Source organism: Pelophylax lessonae (genome assembly GCF_965119305.1).
Source record: "Pelophylax lessonae genome assembly, chromosome: 7".
Lineage (NCBI taxonomy): Eukaryota > Metazoa > Chordata > Amphibia > Anura > Ranidae > Pelophylax > Pelophylax lessonae.
This window is the reverse complement of record NC_138774.1, coordinates 223,120,453-223,147,528: the sequence shown is the minus strand read 5'-3', so window position 1 is coordinate 223,147,528 and position 27,076 is coordinate 223,120,453. Positions and strand designations below refer to the sequence as shown.

General features: G+C 43.4%; 1 protein-coding gene across 1 annotated transcript in view; it reads right to left on the bottom strand.

The window, feature by feature from the left end:
* The window catches only part of MED27 (mediator complex subunit 27), a 550,125-nt gene that overhangs the window by 77,065 nt on the left and 445,984 nt on the right, over positions 1-27,076 (bottom strand). The window contains exon 5 of the mRNA XM_082263750.1: positions 2,020-2,127. Coding sequence (XP_082119876.1) covers positions 2,020-2,127 — 108 coding nt within the window. The remainder of the gene's footprint in view (positions 1-2,019; positions 2,128-27,076) is intronic.

The window sequence follows — 27,076 nt, the reverse complement described above, 5'->3', positions numbered from 1 at the left end:
GGCTGGTAAACACGTTGGCAGGATTGGTGCAGGGTATGGGGGGGGGGGGTTAGTGTGCAGAGTTAGTGAGAGGTACTGCAGGAATTAGTGTGGTGGGGAAGGAGCTTATTTTAATGGAGAAATGTCAGTGTATGTTAGGGGAAAAAGTATGTACTAGTGGAAGCAGGGGGGGGCATTGCCTTTTTGGGAGAATAGCTCTAAACAGCGGTCTGTCATTCGCTGATCAGAGCTATTGTTTTGCTCAGCAGTGTCTGCTGAACAGTTCTGCTCAGCTTATGAGCTTATAACACAAGGAGAAATGTTGGGTTTGTACGGCGTACGGACCTGGCCAGCTAGAAGCAGTTCTGTAGATCCATACGCCATATGGACCTGGCAGTGAAAGGGTTAATCGCTAACCTAGAACTGATATACAAGCAGGGAGCTTGCACTTTTTAGACTTTACTGGCCACATGCTTTTTCTGGCTCAACAATTCTTTAGGTAGTGATCCATGATCAGGCTCCAGAACTGCAACTTTAAAAAAAACATTCAAACCTTCTACGCCTCAAAGGGTCCCGCCCTCCCTCGATTTTCTGTAAGGGGTTTTATTGATTATGAAGCCCATACACTTGGAAGCTTTGAAGTTTTCAACTAAAGATAGCTGCCACCCAAGGAAGGCTATGGACCTGAATAATAATTCTAGCAGCAATTTGGTTGGCACTACAAAAGTTTAAAAAGTGCAGAGATAAACAAATATAAAATTAAAATCCATTAAGTGTGAAATACATATAAATAAATGAGTCCAAAATAATATCCTCCACCATGTTAAATCTCTGCATCAAATAAAGCTAATCGTTCTTCTTTAAATGGCCAAAGTGGATCAATCACCAGAATCTCTGGCTGTCAAATTAGAAGCAGCAATAAAAGTATAGCACACCACTCAGCATAGTGATGAAATCCCCCACTGGAAAGTATAAATATGCACTCACCAAAAGTGAAGCTGCCAGGTTATAAGCAACATAATGCATTTAAAAACTGTGCTCTTAATGGTTCCTTCCTCCTTCTCTTATCTGCTGGGGGCCCATGAGAAATGGAAGACCCAAATGAAAAGGAACTATTAGTGTAGTATTTTATTTCCCATAAAAGTAATCTCGCATAAATATCAGAGGTATAACAACACATTCCAAATGTAAATAGCAATGATTAAAAGAATCTCCTTTAAAACCCAGAAAGTAAAAGCTGCTCATGAACTTACATCAGCGGCCGCCAACAGTACCAGGTTACCCTGGCGGAGTGACGTCATACATCTAAGCTCCGCCCAACATGTTTCGCACAAGCGCACATCCTCAGAGGGCCCTACTTAGCACTGCAAGTTTTTGTCTGCATGTCATCATTGGTGTTCTGTACTTATAATTGCAAGCTGCTGAGGTGGACTAGCGCTGACATATATTCTATTAGAACTACAAAAGTTTAGATCAATCTGCACTACCATTTCTGTCACCTTAAATAAGGGAAAAACTGTGCTGGGGTTCAAAAACATGTAAAAACACTATAGGGATTGTAGATCATTCCTGTGACCAACAGGGGCAGCACCCTTTACAGAAAGAGCCAACTTGCTTGGTACCCAATATCCTGCATGGGTAAGTACCTCTCTTGAATTCTGCTGCGATGTATCACAGAGAACGCCAAGTAAAGTAAATTAAGGACCCCAGCTGGATCAAAGCCATGCCCCTGCTTTAAATATATTTATATGCACACAATACACTTAGAAAGCATTGCACTCTGCTTACCAGCACTTCAAAAATAAATAGATAAAAAAAAAAAAAGAAAAAAAAAGCTGGGAGTACAGTCCGGCTATGAATTGGGGATAAATTGCAAAATGTAGTGTGAAGCAACTGCAGTGTCCAGCAGAGTGCAGAAACAGTTCTCCTCTATAAACAGTCCCAGTAGTGAACAACTAGCTTTGAATTCTGGATAGAAAACACTGATTGACTTCATCTGCTGTCCTGGAAAGGACGACTCATAGTTGATAAGTCACTCACCTTGCCATCTTCTGTGTAAACATTTTCGTTGTAACCCTTCACAATGGTGCGATCAATAAACAGACTACGCATCACCACAATCACTTTCAAAACTTTTCCCAGTGTCACCTGCAGTAAGAGAACAAAAGAAGATGGTTATTCAAGCAGATAATTGAAGTCAAGCTCTTTAAGTAGAACTCCTTATGCCTGTCTGGCTGCTGATTACTGTACAAATCTTATTTGTTTTATCCCGGATACTAATGGCAAAAGCCTTGAATTCTGTTCACAGAATGCAAATTGTTCTGTGAATGGACAAGGTGAGATCCTATCATTTACCCACCCCACCTCTCCCAGAACCACCTTGTGTTCTGTGAATAAAATACAAGACTTTTTGTAAATGGATTAAGGGAGAGTATATGACACTATTCCTGCACCAGGGGCGTAACTACAGGGGTTGCAATTGCAACCGGGCCTGTGCGGCTCCCCTGTACACCTGTATAGGAGAGACGGTGGGGGCAGCATGTAGAGAAATCACTGTCCTCCTTTTGCCCTGTGTGGGCAACTGATGTACGTATGAACCTTTCCATTTACTGAATAAAAAGTGGGTTGCCGTGCCCTAAAATACAGTTTTGGACCTGCGTAACTCATTGTAAACACCTACCGCTTGAGTTTAATCATCCCAATATATATATATATATATATATATATATATATATATATACACACACACACACACACACAGTATCTCACAAAAGTGAGTATACCCCTCACATTTTTGTAAAAATTTTACTATATTTTTTCATGTGACAACACCGAAGAAATTACACTTTGTTACAAAGTAAAGTAGTGAGTGCACAGCTTGTATAACAGTGTAAATTCGCTGCCTTAACCCTCTTGGGCATGGAGTTTACCAGAGCTTCACAGGTTACCACTGGAGTCCTCTTCCACTCCTCCATGACAACATCACGGAGCTGATGGACGTTAGAGACCTTGCGCTCCTCCACCTTCAATTTGAGGATGCCCCACAGATGCTCAATAGGGTTTAGGTCTGGAGACATTCTTGGTCAGTCCATCACCTTTACCCTCAGATTCTTTGGCAAGGCAGTGGTCGTCTTGGAGGTGTGTTTGGGGTCGTTATGTTAGAATACTGCCCTGGGGCCCAGTCTCCGAAGGGAGGGGATCATGCTCTGCTTCAGTATGTCACGTACATGTTGGCATTCATGGTTCCTTCAATGAACTGTAGCTCTCCAGTGCCGGCAGCACTCATGCAACCCCAGCCCATGACACTCTCACCACCATGCTTGACTGTAGGCAAGACACACTTGTCTTTGTACTCCTCACCTGGTTGCCGCCACACATACTTGACGCCTTCCGAACCAAATAATTTTATCTTGATCTCATCAGACCACAGGACATGGTTCTAGTAATCCATGTCCTTCGTTTGCTTATCTTCAGCAAACTGTTTGCAGGCTTTCTTGTGCATCATCTTTAGAAGAGGCTTCCTTCTGGGCAACAGCCATGCAGACCAATTTGATGCAGTGTGTGGCATGTGGTCTGAGCACTGGCAGACTGACCGTCACTTCAACCTCTGCAGCAATGCTGGCAGCACTCATATGTCTATTTCCCAAAGACGTCGTCTGTATAGGATGCTGGGCACGTGCACTCAACTTCTTTGGTCGACCATGGTGAGGCCTGTTCTGAGTGGAACCTGTCCTGTTAAACCACTGTATGGTCTTGGCCTCCGTGCTGCAACTCAGTTTCAGGGTCTTGGCAATCTTCTTTTAGCCTAGGCCATCTTTATGTAGAGCAACAATTATTTTTTTTCTTTGCCATGAGGTTGCCAGTATGAGCGAGTGAGAGCAATAACAACAAATTTAACAAACCTGCTCCCATTCACACCGGAGACCTTGTAACAGTAAAGAGTCACATGACACCGGGAGGGAAAATGGCTAATTGGGCCCAGTGTGGACATTTTCACTCAAAGGGTATACTCCTTTTTGTTGCCAGCGGTTTAGACATTAATGGCTGTGTGTTGAGGTATTTTGAGGGGTTAGCAAATTTACACTGTTTTACAAGATGTACACTCACTACTTTATATTGTAGCAAAGTGTAATTTCTTCAGTGTTGTCACATGAAAAGATATATTAAAATATTTACAAAAAATGTGAGGGGTGTACTCATTTTTGTGAGATACTGTACACACACACACACACACGATATAGGATACCAGAACTACAGTTTAACACGCATTGTAGTGAGGAATCTATTTAATTTCTGGATGTTAGGGTTTACAGGAAAAATTATGGAATACAGACGGATTTATATTTGAAGCCAACAGATCGTAATCAATTATTGTTATACTCTAGCTGTCACCCACCAGCGGTGTTTAGATCGGTGCCCCGCAGTCAAGAGGACACGTATGAATCGCATAGTGAGTGAGGCATCGGTGAGACAGAAGCGACTATTGGAGATGCAAAACAAACTTGCAGACAGAGGTTATCTAATACAACAGTTAACCAATGCGAGACTGAAAATGCAGCGTCTGGAAACTGACAGGAGAGTGAGCAAACAGTACAGACAGAACAAGAGTATTTATTTTGTTTCACAGTATCATTCCCATTCTGCACAGATTTATTCAGTGATTAAAAGACACTGGAAAATCCTTAGAGAGGCTTTTCCTGACATTGAGTAATTGCAATCCCCTCATCTATCATCTAATAGGTGGGGTAGAACTATGTGGGACATGATTATCAAATCTGAATTCCAGAGTGAGAAAGTGAAGGGAGTAACGTTTCTAGGTCCAAAAATAAATGGTTCTTTCCCCAGTTGCTAAGCATTTTAAACAGTGTGGCCACGCTGTAGACCAGTTAAGATTTATAGTAATTGACTTCAAACCATGACTGAAGAGAGGGGGAAAAAGGGAGTTAGTGTTGTAAAGTCAGAAGGTTTTTTATCTTTTCTTTTTTTTCAAAATTTTTATCTTAATGCATCCTATGCATTAGGATAAAAAGCCTTCTATGTGTAGCAGCCTCCCCAGCACCCCGTAATACTTACCTGAGCCCCATCTCTGTCCAGTGATGTCCATGAGTCCCACGGCCTCCCGAACTCTCCCTCCAGATTAGCTGAGACACAGCCGTGGTGGCATTGGCTCCAGCGGCTGTCAAAGTCAGTTAGCCAATCAGGAGAGAGGGAAGGTGGGCCGAATGGCAGCTTCATGTCTGAATGGACACACGGAGCTGCAACTAGGCTCGGGTGCCCCCATAGCAAGCTGCTTGCTGTGGGGGCACTTGACAGGAGGGAGGGGCCAGGAGCAGCAACGAGGGACCTGAGAAGAGGAAGATCCAGGCTGGCCTGTGCAAAACCAACTACACAGAAGAAGAGGTAAGTATAACATGTTTGTTTTGTATTTTTTAAATGGGACCTTACAAACACTTTAAAGTTACAATGGAGGGTAGTAAAATTGATTTCACAACTTCATACTATTTATCCCAGAGGATTGAATAAAGATTAGGATTTACATCTCTTTTATTAAATATTTTGTGTAAATATGTTCAATATTTTGTTTCTTTTTTGCAGATGTTTATATGGATAATCGGAAACACTGTTATATTGTGTATCTTCAGAATTCTGAAATTTAGCTGTAATGTTAGACTCTATCTTGCTTTAAAGTGAAAGTAAATCCTCACATATACCCAGTGAAGTGAACAGCCTTAGATGATAACACAGGGATGAAACAAATCTCCCTACACAAGTTTTATTTTTATTGCGGACTTCAGATTTCTACACGGTTTAGAAAGTGAACATTGTGTTAGAATTTTTTCTTCCTGTTCCAGCACATGGGTGTGGAGTCTTGGCATACACTGTGTGACAGCTGATTGGAGGAAAGGGACAACCCCCCCCCCCCTTCCGCATAGGCAGAGGAAGGAAGAAACATTCAGAGCTGTGCTGTGAATAGAAGAGCTCTCTGCTAATCTATCTGTAAGCACCCGCCCGACAAAAATTTCCAGCTGCTTTTAACTCCTTTATCGGAGAACATGTCAGAAGTTATCATGCTGATAACAGAGGAATGAAGCAGCAGAAAGACATGGGATTTAAGGCTTTGGAGAGAGAAAAGTAAACATTACTGATATATGTGCCTAGGTCAGATTTCATGAATGGGGTTTATATCCACTTTAAGAGAAGACTATATAGGTGTTGCTAATTTCAAGTCGATGAGGGAATTTGCTATATAACGAATGTGACCAGAATCTGATTTTCATGCTTGCTATACCTGATGAAGGGTCTTAAAAGATCCGAAATGTTGTGATTTTAGTTATTTTAATGTCTCCTTGATTACATTTTGGTAAATATTTTATTATACCTTTTCATGTGACAACACTAAAAGAATTACACTTTGCTACAATAGAAAGTAGTGAGTGTACAGCTTGTATAACAGTATCAACTTGCTGTCCCCTCATATTAACTCAACACACAGCCACTAATGTCTAAACCGCTGACAATAAAAGTGAGTACACCCCTAAGTGGAAATGTCCAAATTGGGCTCAACGTGTCAATATTTTGTGTGGCCACCATTATTTTCCAGCACTGCCTTGACCCTCTTGGGCATGGAGTTTACTAGAGCTTTACTGGTTGCCACTGGAGTCCTCCTCCATGACTACATCACGGAGCTGGTGGATGTTAGAGACCTTGCGCTCCTCCACCTTCCATTTGAGGATGCCCCACAGATGCTCAATAGTGTTTAGGTCTGGAGACATGCTTGGCAAGTCCATTACCTTTACCCTCAGCTTCTTTAGCAAGGTGGTTGTCTTGGAAGCCGTTATCTTGGAATACTGCACTGCGGCCAAATCTCGGAAGGGAGGGGATCATGCTCTGCTTCAGTATGTCACAGTACATGTTGGCATTCATGGTTCCCTCAATGAACTGTGACTTCCCAGTGCCAGCAGCACTCATGCAGCCCCAGACCATGACACTCCCACCACCATGCTTGACTGTAGGCAAGACATACTTGTCTTTGTACTCCTCACCCGATTGCCGCCACATACGCTTGACACCATCTGAACCAAATAAGTTTATCTTGGTCTAATCAGACCACAGGACATGGTTCTAGTAATCCATGTCCTTAGTCTGATTGTCTTCAGCAAACTGTTTGCGGGCTTTTTTGTGAATCATCTTTAGAAGAGGGGAATGACAGTCATGTAGACCAAATTGATGCAGTGTGCCGCGTATGGTCTGAGCACTGACAGGCTGACCCCCCTCCCCTTCAACCTCTGCAGCAATGCTGGCAGCACTCATATGTCTATTTCCCAAAGACAACCTTTGGATATGACGCTGAGCACGTGCACTCAACCTCTTTGGTCCACCATTGTGAGGCCTGTTCTGAGTGGAACCTATCCTGTTAAACCTCTGTATGGTCTTGGCCACCGTGCTGCAGCTCAGTTTTAGGGTCTTGGCAATTTTCTTATAGCCTATGCCATCTTCATATAGAGCAACAATTATTTTTTTATCCGCAGAGAGTTCTTTGCCATGAGGCGCCATGTTGAACTTCCAGTGACCAGTATGAGAGAGTGAGAGCAATAACACCAAATTTAACACACCTACTCCCCATTCACACCTGAGACATTGTAACACTAATAAGTCACATGACACTGGGGAGGGAAAATGACTAATTGGGCCCAATTTGGACATTTTCACTTTGGGGTGTACTCACTTTCATTGACAGCAGTTTAGACATTAATGGTTGTGTGAGTTATTTTGAGGGGACAGCAAATTTACACTGTTATACAAGCTGTACACTCACTGCTTTACATTGTAGCAATGTGTCATTTCTTCAGTTTTCAGTGTTGTTACATGAAAAGATAATAAAATATTTACAAACATGTGAGGGGTGTACTCACTTTTGTGAGATACTATAATATATATTAAACAATTCCATAGAAATTATAGTAGGCGAGTCACTCCAGGCCATTAAATTACTTTATAGCATAGTCATATTACCTGCCACTTGGAAGAACTGTTGGGCCGACCAATTAAAAATCTCACTGTTTAAAACCTGCCCAAGGGTTATCAGCACAGAAATAAATTCAAACTCTCTCAAGCAGTCAAAATTTCCCAGCTAAAGAAACCGAGTGAATCAGTTGGAAGGGGTAAAGTGAAAAAGCTACCTTAGGGACAGAAATATTTGATCTTAATTACTGTGCATTAAGGCAAATAAATTTGAGTATTAATGAGTCTTGGCAGTTATTGTGCATTAAGAGCTAATATGTTTTTCCTTGTTACATGAATTTTTCCGAATGCGTCGGGGATAAACAAGTCCAGGTTCTGTTTGTCCATCTGGCAGAATAATCAGCTGAAGAATGGTGGAGAATTGTATTTAGCTCAGGTCTTTGAGGCTGGCAGGAGGATAAAGACCCTTTTATCCTAGAAGACTGATGGAATGAACCGCTTGGCACAAAGACCTGTTTCTTCCACTTGCTGGACTGTCAGCCCAAGCATGCTGTGTTCTTGTGCCAGTGCAGATGGGCATTTTCTGCATGGGGTCACAGACTCCGCCAATGGCTGCTGAAAAGAGCTGGGCCCACTATGCACCCAGATGGCAGACTGCTAGGCAAGCTCTGGGTGGCTAAAGTTGTCCTGAGAAATAATAGGGATGTGTTTAACTTTCCTACTGTATTGTGAGCGCTTGCCAGTGCAGACTAAATGCGGTCAGACTGACTTTGTTTTAGAGCTGTGGCTCTCAAGGTGTATATTATGTACTACTTTATAGCTAGTGCTTACCACATATCTTAGCATTAGACACCTTGAAACACAAACTGTAAGGCCTTGTTCACATGGGGTGATTTGATCCGTGTCCTGTGCAGGGATATATTAGCCTGCGCGGGGATGGATAAGTGTTCTGTGTCGGTGCGTATCCCCAATCTTACCCTGGGTACGTGTACCCAGCACCACATGAATGTCACGGTGGGAGCAGCAACTGTATCCATGGAGACAATAGGACAGCTATGGGACTGCCGTGATGGGATGAATGCAACACCCTGTGCATCCCCATAACAGTGAAACATGGCCCTACACGGAGCATGGATCAAATCGCCCAGTGTGATTCAAGTTTCCAGCATCAATATTAATAAAAAAAAAAAAGGTTAAGAGAGACAAGAGGGTGCAGCTCTGCATTTTGTTGCTTTGCACTCTGAAATGAAGACAGAGTTTTTGTTTTATCCAGCTGTATTTAGTCAGTGCAACATATAACAAAGATAGAACACCAACATGTCAGAAAAAAAGAAAAAAAAAGGTGTTTTTGTACTTACCGTAAAATCCATTTCTCTGAGTTCATCAATGGACACAGCGCTCCATAAATCATGTCTACTGGGTTATGTTGCCTCCTCCAGGAGGAGAAATAGGCAGAACAAAAAACATTTGGCTACGCCCATGGGCCCTCCTCAGCTGGTATATAACTCCCCTCTCTGCTCTAGGTAATCAGTTAAGTAGCAAGCAGTATTAGAAGTATCAGAAATCCATAGAGGGGTGGGTTCTGTGTCTGTCGATTAACTCAGAGAAATGGGTTTTACACTAAGTACAAAAATCCCAGTTTCTCTTTCGTTCATCGATGGACACAGCGCTGCATAAATCATAACTAGTGGGACGTCCAAAAGCAGTGCAAAAAGGAAAATGAGGGGTGGGGAAAATAGCCCAAGGCTAAACATAAGTGCCCTTAACCAGGACACAGGAGCCCATTTGAAAAAATAAAACTTTAACGAAAACCACCCCTCAAGAGGGAACGGCCTCTCAAACCACAGCCTGCAAAACTTTGTGGCCAAAAGAAGCATTTGCAGATGCCAAAGTATCTACCTTATAGAACTTTGTGAATGTATTCACCGAGGACCAAATGGCCGCCTTGCAAACTTGCGATATTGATGCCTGATGACGGAAGGCCCAAGAAGCACTCAGCGCCCAAGTGGAATGCGCCGTGACAGAGAAAGGTGGAACCTGACCTTTAATGGAATAGACCTGAATCACTATCTGTCTGATCCATCTGGAGATGGTAGCCGAAGAAGGGGCCAGCCCTTTTCTTGGTCCATCCATAACCACAAAAAGCGATTTTGACCTCCGAAAGCAGTCAGTAGCTGCCAAATACACTTGAATCGCACGAACCACATCCAAGGTATGCAAAGGAAATTCCTTGGGATGAGCTGGCTCAGGACACAAGGAAGGCAGCACAATGTCCTCATTCAAATGGAAGTCCAAGACAATTTTAGGCAGGAATAATGGACAGGGACGAAGAACCACTTTATCACTATGGACCACTGAATAGGAACCCTGACATGATAATGCCACCAATTCCAATACCCTGCAGGCCAAGGTAATAGCCACCAAGAATGTCACCTTCTGGGATGACAATGGAATCTCCCGAACATTCTCAAATGGAGGTTTCTGCAGAACCAAAAGTACTAAATTAAAATCCCATGGCAGCATAAGAGACCATACAGGTGAAGCCACATATCAAACCCCCTGAATGAAGGTACGAACTAAAGAGGGCATGGCTAGGGTTTGCAAAACCAAGATTGCCAATGCAGACACCTGGCCCTTGATGGTTCTCAAGGCTAACTTCTGATTAACGCCCCGTTGAAGAAAGGTTAAGATCCGAGCCACAGAAAATGATCGAGGATGAGCGCCAACCGAACACACCAAGAAATGCTTCCATGTACGATGGTATATCTTGCTGGAAGACGACATCCTTGCCCTTATCATAGCAGGGATCACTGATCCAGACAAACGTCTATCCCTCAGTACGCTGGCTTTCAATAGCTAAGCCATTAAAACCAGTGACTGTAAAGCAGGATGGTAGATTAGCCCTTGGGACAACTGGTCTTCTCTGAGAGGAAGCCCCCAAGGAATGTTTACGGCCACCAGGATGATAGGAAGACCCTCGCTCTTGATTCCTCGCAGGAACTGCAGAAGAAGCCTGAGCCGAGGATGATACTGGCCTTTCCATGGCCCTTGGATGCCTACGGCGCCTGTCAGAGGACCCCGTGACCTCGTCACGAACTTTAGTATCCTCCTGTGGAGCCGAACCTGCTAAAGAAGCTTCATGTAGGACTGTGCAAACAAAACTGTCTTGAAGGTGGATACTAACAGACTCAGAACCTGTATGCAAATGAGGAGAGAGAGAATGGTCTGTGTGACAGCAGCCAGTGAATCATGGCCTGTGGTTCCTGAAATTTGTCCACAGTAAGGACCACCCTGTTCAGAATTACAATCAGACCTAGGTAAATCAATTCCCTGGACCGGGATAGGGGGAACCTTCGGTAGTTCGGACATCACCTGAACTTTTGCAGGAATTAAATCCGCACAAGGAGACTCGGGACCTAAAAAGAACAAACTTTGCCCCCTTTTCTGGGTACCCCCAAAAGAAAAATTTTGCGGATCTCCTTGACGCTCACAAAAGAAGTCCACAGGGCCGGAAACCAGCAAAGATGTCCCCTCAACCCATTAATGGGTGAGGGCAGACCTTAATGCTGCAAAGGGTCTTGTCTGCTGGTCCGGGGACGCTAGCTCTAGGCTTACGAGACCAAGGTTGCTTGGAACCTCCCAGGGAAGACTTAAAAGATCTATTTCCCTTATTCTCCATCCCAGAAGCACAAAATATTTTTCTATGGGCTGACAAGGAGGGCCCCTGTCTGCGATAAGGCTCCTTTCCTTTCCATGACTGTGGCAGGAAGGTACTCTTCCCCCCCGTGACACCCTTATATATGATCCAGGGTAGTCCCAAACAGGCGATTGCCTTGAAAGGGCAGATCAATGAGAGCTTTCTTAGAGGCTTGGTCTGCGGACCAATTCTTAAGCCACAGTACGCGCCTAATCACCATCGCTGAAACAGAAAGTTTGGACAGCACAGGAGCTATATTCAAAGCTGCATCACAAATAAACTGCAGCCATTGTATCAACTGGTCCGCTAAATCAACATAAGCAGCGGGGACCTGCTCACTCCCCAGGCCCTGGCACAAAAGCTTGGCCCATTCAGTTAGGGTCTGAGGCACTGGGGCTGAGGCAAAGACTGGCCGAAATGCCGAACCAGCCTTAGTAAACATGCTGAGTGACGTAGCCTCCGCTTTTCTGTCAGTCAGGTCCTTAAAGGCGAGGGATTCTTTTATTGGGATCATGGTTGCTTTATTCAACCTGAAAAACAGCAGGGTCCACCACTGGTGAACTAGTCCACTTTTTTTTAAAAGGGACTCCTTAAAAGAGTAATGTACAGCAAAACATTTGGGGATCACAAAGGCTAATTTTGGTTGTTCCCATTCCTTACAGGAAAACCTGTCAAAATAAGGCACATAAAGGAAACACCTTTGGAGTATGAGGCGCCTTGTGCGTACCAAACGACACAGCCACGTCCGTGGCTACATCAGCCTCATCATCAATTTTTAAAGTCTCACGCACTGCAGTGATAACTGCGACCGTGGAGGAATCATCCTCACTATCCGATGGATCTGGGGGTGTGATATTAAGCCCCCATGGACGGGTCGCGTCCACAGCCGCATCAGGCTCATAAACAGATGAGACAGACTGAGCAGGGGAAGACACTAAGGACTGCAGGATCGCCGTCAGTGCTACCATGGGAAGCTGGGGTTCCGAGGGACCTGCCCCCTCCAGGGGGGGGGGGGCAGTGGGGGAGATGTGACCCTGAAGCTCCATAAGGAAAGGAAGACCTTGCAGTACAAAAATGATCTTTTGGCACCACTAAAGGATCCCCTCAAGGCTCAGGGTAACTATCAACAGAGAGAGATAACAGGGACCCCCAAGGACTCACCCTACTGACCAGAAGAGCGCAGAGAATTTGAGCCCAGCGTCATCATAGACACCATCCCTATTCATATGTCCTGGGTGCAGGAAGAGGAGGAGCTTTGGCATCCCCAGGAGGCTTTGGTCGTCTCCAGCATCTCCCGGACTAAGCAAAAATGGCCCCTGTGATATCGGACTACACAAACATGGCTATCAACCGGAGACCAGCCAAACTAAGGGAAAATGGCCCCCGTGACATCGGGCTAAACAAACATGGCCGCCAACCGGAGACCAGCCAGACTAAGGGAAAATGGCGACCATCAGCTACAAACGTGGAAGCATGCTGCCGGGATCTTCCCTGTGCCCTCTGCAACGGGACCCCCCGAAGGTAGGACACACATTAGGGAAAACTCTGCTGTGCATTCTGCAATGGGACCCCCCTGCATTATACTCACACTGTAAACATTAGGGCATGCACCTAGGGGTCTCCTACACTGGAACCCCTCCAGACTACCAGGGCAGGACACATACTATCCCAGGCCCCTTCAGAGTGGGGATAGCGGGGGAGACCCTGAGGGTTTTCGCTTCATTATCTTGCCTGGGACCCCGGTTCAGACAGGGGGAAAACGAGGGAGGGAACTCAGCTCACTGAGGGGTTTAGGGATGGGAGGAGGAAACCTGCAGGCAGGCCCGACCGTCCCTGGAGGTTACCCACTTCCATCCTGAATAAAAAGCCAAAAGGGGAGAGGGGGACTGTACTTACCCATCCATGGTGTGGAAAAGGCTCCAAACAAAATCCTGGAAGTACCAAAAGAGGGGGAATGTCGGCCAAGGGACCACTACGACTCAGACCCAAGCCCTGCAAGACGTTTAACTCGTGGGCCTGCCTCTGTGGCTATGTCGCGGCCGACCTAGCGCATAGCTGTGGTCTGCACATGCTCACTGGCTGGGGGGACCACTGGATCTAGATTATCAAGCCCGTCGCCCAGCACTGTAGTTGAGAGAGGGGAAAAAAAAAAGTGCAAGGAAGTAGAAAAAATTGCTAGGACCACAGATCCTAGCCAGGAGCCTAAGTCTATACTTCTTACTAGACAGATTAAAAATGATTACCTAGAGCAGAGAGGGGGATTATATACCAAGCTGAGGAAGGCCCATGGGTGTAGCCAGGTGTTTTTTGTTCTGCCTAGTCCTACTCCTGGAGGAGGCAATATAACTCAGTATTTATGATTTATGGAGCGCTGTGTCTGTCGATGAAAGAGGGAGTTAAAAAAAGGATCAACCCCTTATGTCAGTATTTTGTTGAACCACCTTTTGCTTTTATTACAGCCTTTTGTCTTTTGGTGGATATGTCTCTACTAACTTTGCACAGATAGACTTAAAAATATTTGCCCACTCTTCTTTGCAGAACTACTCAAGTTCAGTTACATTTGATGGTGACTGTTTGTGGACTTCAGTCTTCAAGTAATTTCACAGATTTTAAATGGGGTTTAAGTCATGGCTCTGACTAGGCCATGCAAGGACATTCACCTTTTTCTCCTTCAACGAATGTGTGGTAATTTTTGCTAAGCTCTTTAAGGGTCATTTTTTGTGGAAAAAGTCACATTTGTTGAGAATTTGTAATATTGTCACATGCACACAATTGACCACACTTTGTCATAAATTACTGCAACTGCTTCAGAGTTGCTGTAGGCCTCTTGGTAGTCTCTCTGACCAGTTTCTTCCTGGCACTTTACTTCCAGGGAGGGTCTGTGTTGTACCACATACCTTCCGCTTCGTAATATTAGACTTCACTGTGCTTCTAGGCATTGATAAAGCATTTTCATTTTTTATGTATCCATCACCTGTCCACAACTTTATCCGGGAGATCTTTTAACAGTGCCTTGTCACCCTTAGTTGACTGTTTGCTTCAGTTGCACTACCAGGGACTGAAATGCTCCAGGGAAGCCCTTTTCGTGATGAGCTAATCAAAATGACCATAGTTAGTCACAGCTGAAAGTCAAATGGCTCTGTGTGGCACTGAGAAGGTGATTAGCTACACCTGATTGAGTTTACAAGTCAATTTTAGGAGGGGAGTGATCCTTTTTGCAACTCCGTGATTCTGTTTTTGAATTTTTAAAAAAAAATTTCTGACATGTTGGTGTTGTATCTTTCACTTGGATGTAAACACAGTTGGAGAAAAAAAATAGTGTCTTCATTTCAGGCTGAAAAGCAACAAAATATGATTATTTTTGAAGGGGGTGTTTTTTATTCTCTACCCACGGTAGGACCCCAGTTCCATGGGGTTTCCAAATAAAATCCACCCAAAAAAACCACTGCGGTCATTTTTTTTTATAAAAAAAAAAATAAAGTTGGGTACCAGGTTTTGCAGTGCATTAAGAATGCGCGTGGAACTTTTGTGGTTAAAGGAGCTTTAGCCATAACGTGCAAGTATGCACAGTATATCTACACATTGTAGCAAGCAGACTTGCCTTGTAAAGTTTCCCCCAGCGCTGCATCATGCTCCGTCTCCCTCGTCAATGGTTCTTTCATCTTTTCCCCAGCTTCTTCTGGGTTCAGGAATTTTTGCCCCTCTTGAATGGTTAGACCGAGATGGCGTAACAACATGGACGCACACAGGAGTTCATTTATGCCGGTATTCACTCCCAAATGCACAGCTGTTGAGTCATAAAAAAACTACTAGCAGACAGAGATAGAGATTTTATGCTAGAAGAGACATACATAGCTTCTTCTACTGTATATCTATCTGCTAGCAGTTTTTGACTCCCAAGGTTAGGGTTGCTAATAGCAAAGTTGCAACAAAGGCCTTCCTGACTGCACTATTAAAGTACGAAATGTTATGGATGACCTTTAACTAGGGATGCACCGAAATGAAAGCTCTGGGGGGAAACCGAAAATTCAGGATGCCCCCTACAGGAGTAGGACACTAAGTCGGAGATTCGATCAGGCAGCGGCAGTGCCGGGTTACCACAGAGCTGGCTGAGGACTGGGAGGTCCCGCCAACTCTATGTCCAAGGCCGAAAGCGACGTCATGATGTCACTTCCGGCTCTGGCAGATGTAAACACTGTCATTTTTCCCCTAGAAAGCATAGAGCAATCTTTTTTTTTTAATCTCATAAATTCCATGGTAGAGAAGATATCTGGGGTCTTATAGACTTATGTCTCCATAAAGAGGACCTGTCATGCCTTATTTCTATCACAAGAAATATTAAAATTTCTTGTGAAAGGAATAAAAGTGATAAAAAAAATAAATAAAAGAGAGTGTAAAAATAAAGAATAATTTAAAAAAATATTTCTTAGAGCGTCCCCTCATGTTCGCAGAAGCAAATGCATAAGTAGTTTGCTCCCTTATATGTAAACTGTGTTTGCTTCGAACGAGTGAGATATCGTCACAGACGTTATAGCGAGAGCAATAATTCTAGCGCCACACCTCCTCTGTAACTCTGAATTGGTAACCTGAAAATATTTTTAAAGCATGGCCTATGGAGATTTTTAAGTACCGTAGTTTGATGCCATTCCACAAGCATGCGCAATTTTAAAGCGTGACATGTTAGGTCTCTATTTACTCGGCGTAACATATTTTATATTATTCAAAAAAATTGGGTTATATATTGTGCTTAAAATTCATTAAAGTGTACTTTTTAAAAAAAAATTGTGTTTGAAAAATTGTTGTGCAAATACCGTGTGACATAAATTGCAATGACCACCATTTTATTCTCAAAGGTCTCTGTTAAACATATATATAATGTTTGGGGTTCTAAATAATTTTTGAGGAAAAAAATAGATTTTTTTAAATACAGGAGAGAAATGTCAGAATTGGCCAGGGTGGGAACTGGTTAATAACCACTAGGCTCTCCAGTAGTTTCTTTGGACCGTCTTTGTCCTATCTACATGCTTGCCCTCTTGTGACTGGCTGCATGGCATTTCCCAGGGTGGGTTCCTTTATGGTGACAACAGTGGACCATGGCTGCAAAATGTTTTGAAACAGGCAGTTGTAATGTTGTCACTGTATATATCAGAATGTACCTGAAGGAATTTCATGACATGTTCACTGAACGTAATTTTAAAGAAAGGGGCTGATTTCCACAAATGAAAGATTCATTTTGAAGTTACATTACCATGTTAATGCTTATATGAGATTTAATTAATTCAATTTACATATACAGTGCATCCGGAAAGTATTCACAGCACTTCACTTTTTCCACATTTTGTTATGTTAAAGGCTTTTTCCAAAATGGATTAAATTCATTATTTTCCTCAAAATTCTACAAATACCCCATAATGACAACATGAAAGAAGTTTGTTTGAAATCTTTTCAAATTTATTAAAAATAAAAAACGAAAAAAATTACATGTACATAAGTATTCAAAAATATTGCCATGACACTCAAAACTGAGCTCAGGTGCATCCTGTTTCCACTGATCATCCTTAAGATGTTTCTACAACTTGATTGGAGTCCACCTGTGGTAAATTCAGTTGATTGGACATGATTTGGAAAGGCACACACCTGTTTATATATATATAGGGTCCCACAGTTACCAGTGGATGTCAGAGAACAAACCAAGCCATGAAGTCTAAGGAATTGTCTGTTAGCCTCAGAGACAGGATTGCATCGAGGCACAGATCTGGGGAAGGGTAATGTCTGCAGCATTAAAGGTCCCAATAAGCACAGTGGCCTCCATCATCTGTAAATGGAAGAAGTTTGGAACCACCAGGACACTTCCTAGAGCGGGCAAACTGAGCGATTGGGGGAGAAGGGCCTTAGTCTGGGAGGTGACCAAAAATCCAGTGGTCACTCTGACAGAGCTCCAGCATTTTCCTGTGGAGAGAGGAGAACCTTCCAGACTGGGGCGAAGATTCATCCTTCAACAGGAGAATGACCCTAAGCACACAGCCAAGAAAAGAAAGGAGTAGGTACGGGACAACTCTGTGAATGTCCTTGAGTGGCCCAGCCAGAGCCCAGAGTTGAGCCCAATTGAACATCTCTGAAGAGATCTGAAGAGGGCTGTCCACCGACGCTCCCCATTCAACCTGATGGAGCTTAAGAGGTCCTACTAAGAAGAACGGGAGAAATTGCCCAAAAATAGGTGTGCCATGCTTGTAGCATCATACACAAAAAAAACTTGAGGTTGTAATCAGTGCCAAAGGTGCTTCAACAAAGTATTGAGCAAACTGGGCTGTGAATAGTTATGTACATAGTACAATAGTTATGTTTTTTTATTTTTATTAAATTTGCAAAGATTTCAAATAAACTTATTTCCGTTGTCATTATGGAGTATTGTTTATAGAATTTTGAAGAAAATAATGAATTTAATCCATTTTGGAAAAAGGCTGTAACATAACAAAATGTGGGAAAAGTGAAGTGATGTGAACACGTTCAGCCTGCCATACACCATATAAGAAAAGGCAGATATGCATTTATATAGATAGGCATTAGAGCAGAATCTAACAAAGTGGTTTTGGAATTCTGTAAATGTAGCATTATGAAAAAGTAGCATTTTCCAAGTGATGTCTTGTAACTGGTACTACTCCACAGTGAAGCAAGTGGAAAGACAAAATGTAGATGGAGAAATGAGGCTCATTCTCTTTATAACAAAAGAATTCTCACACCTACAGCTGTTACAAAGATTCTTAACCAGTTCTGGACCGGAAGGATTTGCCCTCTTAATGACCAGGCCATTTTTTGCGATTCGGCACTGCGTTACTTTAACGGAAAATTGCGTGGTTGTGCAACACTGTACCAAAATAAAATTGATGTCCTTTTTCCCACAAATAGACCTTTCTTTTGGTGGTATTTGATCATCTCTCCGATTTTTATTTTTTGCGCTAACAAAAAAAGAGCGACAATTCTGAAAAAAAAAAACTATATTTTTCACATTCTGCTAAATCACATTCCCCAAAAAAATTAAAAATCAAGTGCTTTCATCCTTCTAGGTCAATTTGTATTCTGCCACATATTTTTGGTTAAAAAAAAAAAAAAAAAAAAATCGCATCCAGCGTATTTTGATTGGTTTGCGCAAAAGTTATCGCATCTACAAACTAGGGGAAAGATTTTTCAATTTTATTTATTTTTACTAGTAATGGTGGTGATCTGCGGTTTTTAGCAGGACTGCAACATTTCAGCGGACAGATTGGTCCCCTGACATTTTTGTGGGTACCAGTGACATTACTACAGTAGTCAGTGCTAACAATATGCACTGTTACTGTAATAATGACGCTGGCAGGGAAAGGGTTAACCTAGTGGGTGATCAAAGGGTTAAGTGTGAGCCTAGGGTAGTGTTTTCTAACTGTGGGGTGGGGGGGTGGGCTTATGAAATGACCACAGAGACCTGTGATCCTATATTGAAGGATCACAGGCGCTCTGTGATAATTTCAGAAAGAACGATCAGCTGAGTTTACAACAGCTGACCGTCCTCCTCTCAGCACTGAGCGATCGCAGGTGCCCAACGTCAACTGCGGCCGCTGGCCCCCATGGATCGGCTTTCCCGCTGCTTAGTGACCGACGTAGAGCTACATCAGTTCGGGCAGGAGAGCCAGCCTGCCACAGTAAATGTGTGGTGGGCGGTCGGGAAGCTGTTAAGTTATGAATATTCTATTGAGAAAGTGGTGTCATTTTAATTAGGTAATTTGCTAATAAAATTACAAGTTCCATTACTGATGCATCCTATTTACAATACGATTTGCATGATATAATTTAAGTAAACACTTGCAACATCAGGACTGCTGGAGGGCCGACAAAACTGTTTTGAAAGCAATCCTGGCAGCGTCTTTAGCTTTTCCTGGCCCTCCTCCCTTCCTCTGAATTAATTCCTGATGCAGGGAGGGTATGCAGGTGGCACAGGGACTTTGCGCATCACCCCATCAGGACAGCTAATAAAGTGTGACACCACCTTGGCAGCAAAGGGGATGGGATGACAGATTGACATCTCTGAAAGCCCAAGACAGGAGATCGGTGAAAGAAAGAAAAACTTGCTCAACAACGGGGGAACATGAAATATAGATGCATCTGAACACTTCCGAAGCCCACGACTGATGCTGTTAAATCCCCAAACAATTTTCTGCCCAGTGCCCTGATAAAAGTTGCAGGTCACCAGACAATTATCCATTTTATTCTTCTGATACACTGCAGGTTAAATGGCCTCGGAAGACCAAAACACAAAGGCAGGAAGGAATTGGGCACCTGCATTGCTAACGAAGGTTTGTGTGGGGTTTCAGGTGTACGGACCCCTAGTGATCTAATTGTTTTTGAGTGATCTTTAGCTGCAGAAGTGCTGCAGTCATTCCTTTGTACTGTGAACAGCAGGTGTATATAGAAGCCAGAATTCCAATCTGGATTGGGAAGAACACAAAGGATTTCTTAGCTGGTCACAAGACGATATCTAATTTTTTTTAGAAAGTACAACAATACTGGAGTTTGCAAATTTTTTGCTAGAAATTACTTTAAACCCCATACAATTACAAATTTGCTTAAAGCAGAGACCCTAGAGAATAAAAGTGTCAATCATGTTGCATGATATTTGCAAAGCTGTTTAATAAATGCAGGTTTTAACGGGATAACTACACTAAAATAAATTTTAGCGCAACACAATATTTTACCCACATTTTTGGAAAAACATAAAAATTGGGTTTTGGTTGAGTAACTGGATATGAAACATCAAGACTTAAAGTTGTGCACACCCATGAAATCGCAAAAAAACTATGGTACCCGAAATTCTCCATAAGCAATGTTTTAAAAAGTCTTTATAGGTTATCAGTTTAGCATTAACAATGAATTATTGCTCTCACTTGGATGTCCACAGCGACGCCTTACATGTGTGGTGCAATTTATATTTATGTACATCAGCGCACTCTACATCGTTACAGTTTTTTTTTTTATTATAAGTTATATTTTTTATATATTTAACTTTATTGATATTACAAGAAGGCTCAACAAGCCCCCTATGTTATAACATAAGCAGGTGATGGTCCTATTTTTCAGGGGACTAAGACCCATAATGTGTCCCTTGTCCTTCCCTGCAGGTACTCAAGCACAGATCGTGTTTGATTAGAGACTACCCTGGCTGCAGTGGCCAGGGAATGACTACTCTGTATCTGTAAGGGACATAATACACAGATGTAGTTAACCATACCAGTTTGTTCTTTTTTTCTAGCTAGTTTGAAAGTATGCTATGGACTCCTTTTGCACTGTTTTTAATTTTTTTCTTTTTTTTTTTCTTAACCAAAGGGTCTCTTCAATGAAACTAACTTTTTTTTAGGTTTTGTGATGGCAACTCAACACTACCTGTGTCCACATTGCATAATATACCACAAAAGCTTTTGGAGTTAGTGGGTTAAATGCATGATTATCCTGATACCTGAATTAGAAAGAGAGAAACACTGACTATACCAAGGGAATCAACTTCTAGCACTGCGCTGTGCTCATTATATTGTTTTACAACAAAGCTATGAATTTCAAGCATGTAAAAGCCCAAAGGGAAATGCACCAGATCCTTATTAATAACAAAACAATAGCTTGGATCTCACCTGCGCATTACTTCTGCTGCCCTGAAATACACTGCCAACGTTGACTACTCACACTTGATCCAGTGTTAACAGATTACTAGCCAATGTATACCCAATTGTTGGGAAGAGGTCATCTAAAAAATTCTCTGCTAAAAATTGGCCATTTGTAGTCTGTTATGACTTCAAGACTTATGTGGTTGGGCTTTATTTTTGCTATATCATGGGTCAGAAACCCTTTGGCACGCATGTCCACACAGGCACGCCATTTCTTTTACAGTGGCACCCAGAATCGCTGCTGACATAGGCTGTACTATACAGGTTTTATGTCCAACAAGTTGCATGCCACCTAGTGGACTTATCTTTACCCCCCAATTTACATTTTAACTGAGAAAAAAGAGAATAGCTATCGTTATGCTTCTGATGCTGAAGGTAGACCTTCTGGTCTAAGCTTCTGCCAAGTCCTTTGCAGCTGCTCTGCCCTCCCCTCCTCCTGCGCAGTCACAGGCCGCTTTGCATTTTGTGAACCCATTTACAAAATACAAAGCCTTCTGTGAACAGAGAGCAGATTGGAGGTGCTGTGTTAGAAAGCAGAGCCTCTCCTGTCAAACACCATGGAGTATAGTGAAAGCTATACTTCCAGGGCTCATAAAACTGCCAGTTGTAAATAAAAGACAAGTCTATGAGGTGGTCTTACACCACATAGGACTTAACCCATCAGATTTTATGAAGTGGCTGAATCCTTGGAGTTCAGCTTTAAAGCAGAACTAAACTCTCAGAAATACTCACCACCCCATTCCAGCGAGGCAGTGGTTAAATATTTTGCCTTCTGCTGTCATCTTCTCTCCAGCTAGTTCTGGGCGCTGGAGATTTGGGTTGACTAACCGGTCTAGGAATTACGTTTTGTGCATACATTCGGAATTCCATCATGCTGGCACAACTGTAGTGTTTCAGGCATGCGCAGCTCAGTAGGCATTAATAGAAGACTGTGAGAAAGTTTATTACAGAAAAGACATTGCATGTCTATTCTACAATAAAGAGCTGCCTGCTCACAGTTTTATTAGTTTAGTTCCACTTTAAAACAAATGACAGTATACAACTTTGGCAAACTATTTTTCACTGGCACTTCAGTTTTCTAATGCTTGAAAACTAACAGTTAATCCTGAAAAGGTGGTTAACTCCAGGGCTATAATAACTACTTCCCGCCTGTATAACCTCAGGTCGAAGAGGTTTTAAAGGGAAGATACCTGCAGGCACCATCCCGGTATGAACATTTTTAGCCGGCGATTCCCTTCTAAGCAGAAGAGATTAGAGTGGCTGAATAGCCACTTGATCATCTATGTGAGCGGCGGAAGGAAAAAAAAGAAAATAATAATACATTTTTTTCTTTTAAAGTGCCCCCTTCCCCGTGCTTAAACACGGTTCTTAAGAGAGCTCTAGTCTCATTAAGCTTTATTATTTGTATTACTCTATATACATATCATATATGTTTCATGTACATTGTGTATATTTTATGCTGTATGTTTGTATTTTAGAAATCAACATTTGTCCTGACACTGAGTTGAAACGCGTCAGTTCCTCTTTGCAAAATACTAACATCGGCTATAAATGTCATATGACTACATAATTTGCGGTCTGCTTTTAGCAAGATGTTGTAATATTTGAAATATTTCTGTTTTTATTGTTTTGTAATAATAAAGTTAAAGCATATCATAAATTTGTAGTTTTTGGTGCCTAAAAAATCCCATTCAAATTTCCTTAAAATTCCAAAAAAGGAAAAAAAAAAAAAAAAAGGTAATTTGATAAGTTTTACAAAACGAAGCAAAACAAAAACTCCACTCCTTGACACAATTTAATTACGCTGCTGAACACAAAGATTATTGTTGGCCGCTGGCAATAATTGCATGTTAAACCTGGCAGGCTCGTTGACCGATTGATCGGTCAACTTGGGTACATTCAGCCTGTCCATACGTGGTTTGAACCATCTATGGCCCGCTTTAGGGTCAAGTAGGCAGGCGCCTCACTAAAGCTTGAGATGTTCAGTATCCTGGGAGGGTTGATACTCCTTGGAAAAGATGATAACTATCTAAAGTGGTCTAGGCAGCTTAAAATAGTCACGGAGGTTAACAATGTGTCAATTCTAAGTCACCCCCAACTTGGAATTGGCTCCAGAGATAACAGAGAACATACTAGAAGAGCGATATATTTCATATATTATAATATAATACTGAACAAGCTTTTATGTGTTTTTGTTTGATGTACCATTCATTTTTAACCACTTCCTTACCGCTGGATGTCATATGACATCCTGGGCTTTAAGTGGGGATATCTGAATGATGGGTGCAGCTGCTGGCATCATTCAGATATAATTAGTTTTGTAGCTGGCAATTCCCTGCACCGTAAGAACAATCAGAACAGCTGTTCAGCTGCTTGATCGTTCTTACAGGCGGCGGGAGGGGACATCCCCCCCCTTCCGCCGCCCTCCGGTGCTTCTACCGTCTCTCCTGTGCGATCGTCGAGCTGGAGAAGGAATCCGCTGGCGGCGGAAGTACACCATAGAGACTGCCGAGGACCACATGGCCTCTCAAGAGGCCCGGGCGCGATGGTATGATGTCATGCCCAGCCTGGCAATTGTCAATACTGCCGTGATCTTGGCTGGATAGCCGAGATCATTTTTTTATTTCAGGCTTTCCAGTCTGTAGGAGAGATCTGAGGTCCTATTGAGCCCAGATCTCTCCATAAAGAGGACCTGTCACTCACTATTCCTATTACAAGGGATGTTTACATTCCTTGTAATAGGAATAAAAGTGATAAAAAATAAATAAATTTAAAGGGAAAGTGTAAAAATAAAACAAACAAAACATTTCAAGTGCCCCCGTCTCCGCGTGAAGCACATGCCTACGTTGCAGCCACATATGTAAACGGCGTTCAATCCATACACGTGAAGTATTGCCGTAAACGTTAGAGCAAGAGCAACAATTCTACATGATAATAAGTTTTAAATGGTCGCCTATGGAGATTTTTTAAGTACTGAAGTTTGGTGTCATTCCATGAGTGTGCGCAATTTTAAAGCGTGACATGTTGGGTATCTATTTACTCGGCGTAACATCATCTTTCACATATTACAAAAAAATTGGGCTAACTTTAGTCTTTTTTAAAATTCATTAAATTAAAAAAAACCCGTTTGAAAATTTCTGCGCAAACACCGTGTGACATAAAAAGGTGCAATGACCGCCATTTTATTCCCTAGGGTCTCTGCTAAAAAAAAATTGGATTTTGACTTACCGTAAAATCCTTTTCTCTTAAGCTCATTGACAGACGCAGTCCTCTTCGATTAATATCAGTAGGGTTATACTGCCCCCTACAGGAGTAGGACACTAGGCAGGAAAAACGTTCTGGCCCCACCTTAGGGGCAGTCCCAGAGGGTATATCCTCTCTCTCCCTGCTACAGGATGTCAGTTATGTAACAAAGCAGTGTCAGAGAATTTAACCCAACCCAACTCAAAAATAGAGGGGCGGGTACTGCGTCTGTCAATGAGCTTAAGAGAAAAGGATTTTACGGTAAGTCAAAAATCCAATTTTCTCTGTCGCTCATTGACAGATGCAGTCCTCTTTGATTAATATCAGTAGGGACGTCCCAAAGCAGTGCCACAAATGAGGGGTGGGATAACGGAAATCAAAATCCAATCCAGAAGGCCCAACTGGAACCAACCAGAAGTCTTAAAGGCTCATCGGACAAAAGGATGAGCTCAACTGAAAACCCAACAGAAAAAAACCCTCGAGGTAGACCAACGGTCCCCTCAAACAGCGGCCTGCAGAACCTTGCGGCCAAAAGAGGCATCCGCCGATGCCAGCACATCAACTTTATTTTTGTAAAGGTATGAACCGACGACCATGTAGCCGCCTTGCAAACCTGAAGCACCGACGCCTGATGGCGGAAGGCCCAGGAAGCACTAAGCGCCCGAGTGGAGTGCGCCTTAACAGGGAACGGAGGAACCCGACCCTTAATAGAATAAGCCTGTACCACCGTCTGTCTGATCCATCTAGAGATAGTCACGGCAGACGCAGGCAACCCCTTTCTAGGGCCATCCGTGATCACAAAAAGTGAATCAGTCTTACGAAAAGAGTCTGTAGTAGTCAAGTACACCCTGATCGCCCGAACCACATCCAAGGAGTGTAACGCAAACTCCCGAGGATGACTGGGCTTAGGACACAGGGAAGGTAGCACAATATCCTCATTTAGATGAAACTCTGAAACCACCTTAGGAAGAAAGGATGGATTCGGACGAAGAACCACCTTATCCCTATGAACCACCAGATATGGGGAACGACAGGACAATGCGGCCAGTTCTGACACCCTGCGTGCAGAAGTGATAGCCACCAAAAAGGCCACCTTCTGGGATAAGGTAAGCAAGGGAATCTCCCTAATATTTTCAAAAGGAGGTTTCTGAAGAACCGACAACACCAGATTAAGATCCCAGGGCGGCAAGGGCGCGCGCAACGGCGGAGCCAGGTGCCGCACCCCCTGGATGAAATTCCGCACCAAGGACTGAGTAGCCAGAGGCTTCTGAAAGAAGATTGCTAACGCTGAAACCTGACCCTTGATAGTGCTCAAGGCCAGTTTCTGCTCAATCCCGTTGCAGAAAAGCCAATATCCGGGCCACCAAGTAAGAACGTGGAGGAAACCTAAGGGATTCACACCACGCAATATAAGACTTCCATGTGCGATGATAGACCTTTCTGGAAGTCGCTTTCCTCGCTTTAATTAGAGTAGGGATTAGAGTAGGGATAACTGAAGCTGACAGGCCGTTAAAGCCAGCGATCGTAAAGCAGGATGACAGCAGATCCTCCCTGAGAGGAAGTCGCCAAGGAGCGTCCGCGACCAGCCTGACCAAGTCGGCGTACCAGGCCCGACGAGGCCAGTCCGGAGCCACAAGGATAACTGGAATTCCCTCTATCCTGCGAAGAAGTTTCGGCAGCAACTTGAGAGGAGGGAAGGCATACAGTAGCTGATACTGCCCCCACGGGGCGACCAGCGCGTCTGCGGCGTCCGCTAGAGGATGGCGGGAGCGAGATGCCAACAGATCCACATCCGGGGTGCCCCAACGAAGGCACAATTGGTGAAATACCTCTGGATGAAGAGACCATTCCCCTTGATCCAGAATCTGGCGGCTGAGAAAATCTGCTTGCCAATTTTCCACCCCCGGAATGAATACCGCGGAGAGAGCTGGAACAAATCGTTCCACCCAACGAAGGATGCCGGCCACTTCTACGGCCGCCAGGACACTCTTGGTGCCCCCCTGGTGATTGACGTAAGCCACTAAGCATTATCCGACTGGATCCGCACCGGGCTGCCCTGGGGCTGCTCGGTCCAGTGAATCAGACAAAGTCTGATCGCTCTCAGTTCCAATACATTTATCGGTAACCTGGATTCTTCCAGGGACCAGAGCCCCTGAGCAGATCGTCTGCCGAGAACCCCACCCCACCCGGATAGACTGGCATCCGTGGTGACAATCGTCCAATAGATTGGAAGAAATTACTTCCCCTGACTGAGCATCGGCGACCGAAGCCACCAAACCAGAGATTCCCTGGTCCGTTCGCTCAGCCGGATCCAATTGTCCAGGGAATCGGGATTCCGGTTCCATTTGAGAAGAATCTCCTTTTGAAGAATCCGGGTATGGGACTGGGCAAACGGTACTGCCTCGAAGGAGGCCACCATTAGTCCCAGAACCCTCATGCAAGTCCGCAGGGAAGGCCAGTTGACGGTCAATAATAACTGAGTCGTCGACTGAATCTTCTGGAGTTTCTC